Source organism: Carex rostrata, chromosome 10 (assembly GCF_964058835.1).
Source record: "Carex rostrata chromosome 10, lpCarRost1.2, whole genome shotgun sequence".
NCBI classification, from domain to species: Eukaryota; Viridiplantae; Streptophyta; class Magnoliopsida; order Poales; family Cyperaceae; genus Carex; species Carex rostrata.
Window position 1 is genome coordinate 8,338,706 of NC_135927.1, and position 5,720 is coordinate 8,344,425.

Below are 5,720 nucleotides of genomic sequence, written 5' to 3' on the forward strand. Positions count from 1 at the left end.
TTAAAAAATATCAACTCAGCTTGCCGTAAATACATTCCAATCCAACATCATATGATTGCACACAAAAAGAGGTATCATTTAGAATTAGCATGAAATGAGGGCACAATTGACAAAAAAAAAGAAAAAGGAGTGAGTCTATGGTACTATGCATATTACGATTTGGCACCGTGCTACGGCTCTATATTCGAGTTTTCAAATCCTAACGGTCGATCCGAACCGTTCATCTTGTTCTCCATATTAATATGTTTTTGGAGACCAAATTTTACATTTTTTTAAATTTTTTTACTATTTTTTTAGATTGATTGAAAATCACTGTTTTTCGATGGTCCAGAATTTTCAGATCAAGTGATTTTCTAAATATCTAAAAAAATAGTAAAAAAATTTCAAAAAATGTAAAATTTGGTCTCCAAACACATATTAATATGGAGAACAAGATGAACGGTTCGGATCGACCGTTAGGATTTGAAAACTCGAATATAGAGATGTAACACAGTAACAACCCATGATATGCATAGTACCATAGACTCACTCAAAAAAAAACATAAATGAGTAGAGCATACTTGTTTGCGTAATAATATCTGATGTACCTTTACAAGTCAGTGCATATAAATTTACTAAACAAGTTCAATATTTTGATATATTTTTTTAACACACAATTGATTATAAACATGAATAAATGCCCACATCAGTTATAAATAATTTTAAGCATATTAGTTTGCGTGACATCTGATGTATCTTTATGATTTAGCGCATATAAATGTATGAACAAGTTCATTCTATTTGTTAAAGCGTTGGTGATTTTTTTTTTTATCAAAATTGATGCCATAGTTGATAAAAACTTGAATAGACGCTGATTAACATCATATGCATATTAATTAATTTAAGCATATTTATTTGCGTAAAATCTGATGTATATATCCTTGCAATTTGGAGCATATAAATTTGCAAACAAGTTCATTGTATTATTTACAGCATAATTGTGGGTCTCGATAATATTGTTAACAATAAATGAGAACACAAACGAACAAAATCATGAATAGACGCAAACAAATTTGTTGTAAATTAATTTAAGATTATTTGTTCTTTTTTAATATCAGGTGTATATTTTTTTACAAGGAGAGTTTAAATGTCTCAAGTCTTTCATTTCTTAATTATCGAATTTCATATTTTATATTTTTGTTTTTAAAATTTAAACTGTTGATTCAAATTGCTCAATATGATATCCATATTAAAATATATTTGGAGACCAAATTTTATATTTTCTGAAAATATTTTACTATTTCTTTAAATAAGTACATAAATCACTGTTTTTGGATAGTTTAAAAGCAATAATTTTGTGTCTATCTTAAAAAATAGTAAAAAATTTCCAACAAAAAATATAAAATTTGGTCTCCAAACATGTTTTAATATAAAGATTATGATGAGTGGTTTGGATCGACGGATTAGATTTTGAAAACAGAAATACATAATGTGAAGGACAATGAGACATGAAAGACAAAGTATTTGAACCCTTCTCATTTTTAATTTTGCATAAATTTACACAAAAGTTCATTATATTATAATATTTAGAGCATATTAATGGATTTTGTTGATTTGTTAACCTCAAAAAAGTTCAAATGAGGCAAAAATTATTTAAAAACATAAATAAAAACCCACATCAACAATAAATTAATTTTTGGAAGACTTCCTCGTGTGGTCTGTAATGTAACTTTTCGATTTATCCCAAACCAAAACACAGCCACGGGCTGCTGCCCGGCTGCCCCATTCACATCAAATCTATACCCCCAAACAAATCATATATTTTAATTTTTCATTCAGTCTATTTTATCAATTCCATGTTTTAATGTTTATCCAAAAACTCTAAGAAAAACCCTTACCCAAACCTCAAATTACTCCAGAAATCTCTGCTGTCCAAAACATAACTTATTTGGAACTTAACAGGATAATTCATGAAAAATGACAGTATTGCCCTTCTAAACTTCTCTCCTTCTGAATTTAACACAGAAATTTCTTAAAATTCATCTTGGCTCTCTGATCCTTTATAAATGAACTTTTTAAAGTTTTCTAACCCATAGCATTTTCCTTTATGAGAATAATTTGAGAGTTACTGCATTACATACCAGTAAAAACTTGACTTCAAAGGTTGTGTACTTTGAAATTATTACAAAGAACAAAACTTCATGTTTTCTACTTCAATACACTATCCAAAATCAAAACTGCATTAAAAAAATAAATGAGATGAAATTAAATAAACAATGCCCTCATTAATCTCAACTCTGACCTCTAAAACTAAGTCATTGAGAACTCCTTAAGAAACTATGTTAGGATATGGGCTTGGAACGGGTTGACGGATCCTCTTTAAATTCAACCCAAATCATGAAAATGTAACCAATTATCCATACCATTACATATTTCACAGGCACCCAACAGAGGAGAGAGAGGAGGCTCAGTATGCTGCCGGTGTATTGCGGATCTTTTACGTACCCGAAAGGGAACTCTGTGACCCAAGGTACCGTTTTGCCAAAACGAATGCCATAGTATGTACCAGTCTCACCCAGCAATTGGTACACCCTGAAATGGTCAAGATATAGATTAGTACATCAAACTTTTTCTGATATGTATCAATATATGAAATTGGGTGCAGGTGCTGTTAGTGGATCTATTATCTGTGACCTTAACATGCATCAGGTGTAACATATGTACCAGCATCGGTACAATGCCACAGGAGACAGATTAAGTGCATTGGTACAATGATCATTTATACTAGTTTCATCTGCAATGAAACATATGTACCAGTATCTAGAAAGCTGGTACCAGCTGGAACAAGGGATTTACCATCCAGCAGGGTTCCTATTGCAAAATAAATCGAATAAAACTAGAGGGGTTTAATTATATGATCTTTAATTCATATCAGTATTCAGTAGGTCATTATGCTAACAGAGACAGTAGAACTAGCCAGCACAATTTGGTCTAAAGAAGACTAGATGGGGAATTTCATGTATACCCCTCAAAAACCTCAAAATAACATATCCCCCCCCCCCCCCTCTAAAATTCATAATATCATTTCTCTTAAAAATTTCAAAACTCACAAATTTACCCAATTAAATTGACCTTTCTATTAAAACTCATTTTAAATTATAAGATACCCATTTTACCCTTTATTAAAAAATAAAAATATGTAGTTCGTTTAAGAAAATGTTCCTTCTTCTAACTGGTCGGTTTTTTATGACAAACTGTTAATTTTGAACTTTCGAAGGGTTAATATGACATTATGAATTTTAGATGGGGAACACGTAATTTTAAGGTTTTTGAGGGGTATACATGAAATTGATAAGAGAGAGAGAGAAACCAAGCTCACTTGAAATTGAGGTATTGACCGGCAGCGAAGAGAAGAAGGCAGTACCAAGGAGGCCAAGAGAAGGTGGAAACGGAGAGAAGAGACAAGATCTGGATCGCCTTGAGCACGTGCGCGACCTGAGCCATGCGGTGGCACGGGTCCCCGCCTCGCCCGCACAGATCCACCCACTTCTGCGGGTAGTTCCAGAGAGCGTAGTAGAACGGGAAGGGAAGGATCAGTGCTGTGCACCGAGCAATGAAGGCCATGGCCATGGCTGTGACTATTTGATGCAATGTTCCAACTTCCAAGACAAGCGCGAGGGGTGTTTGTTGAAAAGCCTCAGAGAGAAAAGAGAATTCCTCACTTCAGTCTATGTGCTATGGTTTAATGACGCTTGGCCTTGGATTCGACTTCGCTTAATTTAATCTCATAGGAATAGTTCGCATCCTGAGATCTCTCAAATTCTTTCAATCTGAACCGTTCAAATTATTTCTGCACGAATCTCAAAGCACAATAATAGCATTACTAGAGGTGCTACTTTTACTTGATTACCCGGATCTGATCCGGAATCGAATCGGACCCGACCCAGAACTGACCCAGATCCGATTAATTTGGATAGGGTATGGTTTAAAAAATATAACCGGTTAAATTATGGGTACGGTTACAAAATTAATAATTTAATATCCGACCCAAATCCGAACCAGAATCGATACTGTAATTGGTAGGATATAGATTTCATTTAATATCAAACCCATAACTGAACCCGACCCGATAACCGTATAAATACCTGATAAAACATATATTAATAAATATTAATACAACTTTGCATATTAATTTTTGCATAAGCCATGATGAGTCCAATATTTTTTTGAATGTGAGAAAATAGAATGCAGTCACATATTCGCTATGTTTATACACACAGATGAATGCAAAATAATAATTGGGATAATGTACTTGCAAATGTTGAATCAATAGGATAATATTTTTTAATTTAGATGGATAACTAATAATTTAGAGTTATTATTTTTATTGTGTTATGTAGCATGATATATTTTATTATTTATGAACAAGATCAATAGTATAATTTTTATTTTGTAGTAGTTTTTAATTTATATTATAATGATTTTATGATATGAGATGTTTAAGAAATTATAATTATATTTAAATGTAAATGATTTTTCAAATGCTTTGGAATTGTGACATATATCCGCTCTGGATCCGGAACCGCCCCGTATCCGAACCGGACCCGATAATCTACAAACAAGTTATGGGTATCTATCTACCCAGACTGAAAGACTGGACCAGAAATATCTACAGGTAGATAGGTATCCGGATCTGAACCCGACCCGATTTGAAACAAATAAGCATATGGATCGAAATTTGGACCCGAACACTTTTAGGATACGGGTCCAGATATAATAGTACCCGGACCTGACCCGACCCGATAGCACCTCTAAGCATTACTAATGGGTAGGGGTGGCAAAAAAATGTGTAGTTCGTGCTTCGATTTGAATTTGATTTGAATCGAGTTATGAAACAAATCAAACTAGTTCGGTTCGAATCTTATTCAAATCTAACTCAAACTAGATATAATTCGTTCGAAATTGATTTGCGAACTATTTAGGTTCGAATCTCAAATAATACAACTAGTGGATTCAACCATTAATCTTTAGTAATGCAAAAACCAAAATTATATCACACATCAAAATTGTTAAATATAATGGTAACTTGTAATAAGAAAATATTTCAGCAGCGTAAAAGGTAAGGAAATCTTGAACTGGTCCGTAATCTATTAGTGTGAATTTGTAAAAGGTAAAATAAAACTGTGTGAATTTTGTTCCGCAAGAAGAAAACTAATGCATAAATTACTGGTATAACTAGGGCTGTCAAAAAAGTTTGTAGTTCGTAATTTGATTGACCTCGATTCGAAAAATGTGTAGTTCGCAATTAATTCGATTCAAAATTAGTTTGATTCGAAACAAATCAAATCAAGTTCGATTCGAATCTTATTCAAACTCAAACTCAAATTAGGGTAAGTTCGATTTGGTTTGATTCGTTGCCACCCTACTAATTGGCACTGAATTTTTTTTTGACTTGGCTTTAAATAAATTGAAAATTTGAAATTTCCGTAGCATATGGGGAGAGAGGCTTTCAAATTTCAAATTTTTTTTTTAATTTTTTCATTGTCTTCGTTATAATTTTTCTAATAATTTTAAATATCAAAATCAAACGGTAAAATATAGTTATTATAAATTATATAATGCAAAATATTATGACAGTTTATATACATGCAAAACATTTTGATTGTTATCGATAGCTTGTAAAAATGTAATTTTGGACTTTTATTTTTTAACTTATTAATTTATAGAAAACTAAAATTAAT

The 5,720-nt window shown here is 32.0% G+C and overlaps 1 protein-coding gene across 1 annotated transcript; it reads right to left on the reverse strand.

Moving 5' to 3' along the window:
- Positions 1–2,112: 2,112 nt before the first annotated feature.
- Positions 2,113–3,713, reverse strand: PLMT (phospholipid N-methyltransferase). Its single transcript, XM_078309802.1, has 2 exons — positions 3,359–3,713; positions 2,113–2,571 (listed from the first exon to the last, which is right to left on the reverse strand). The coding sequence occupies exons 1-2, from the start codon at positions 3,607–3,609 to the stop codon at positions 2,322–2,324; spliced, it is 501 nt and encodes a 166-aa protein (XP_078165928.1). The 5' UTR covers positions 3,610–3,713; the 3' UTR covers positions 2,113–2,321.
- Between the last annotated feature and the right edge of the window lie 2,007 nt (positions 3,714–5,720).

What these genes read in the sequence shown, in the direction of transcription:
- PLMT (XM_078309802.1), bottom strand. Translation starts at nt 3,609, where the DNA reads ATGGCCATGGCCTTCATTGCTCGGTGCACAGCACTGATCCTTCCCTTC. An exon ending in GGTCAATACCTCAATTTCAA is followed by an intron (nt 2,572 to 3,358) that starts GTGAGCTTGGTT and finishes TGACCATTTCAG; the next exon opens with GGTGTACCAATTGCTGGGTG.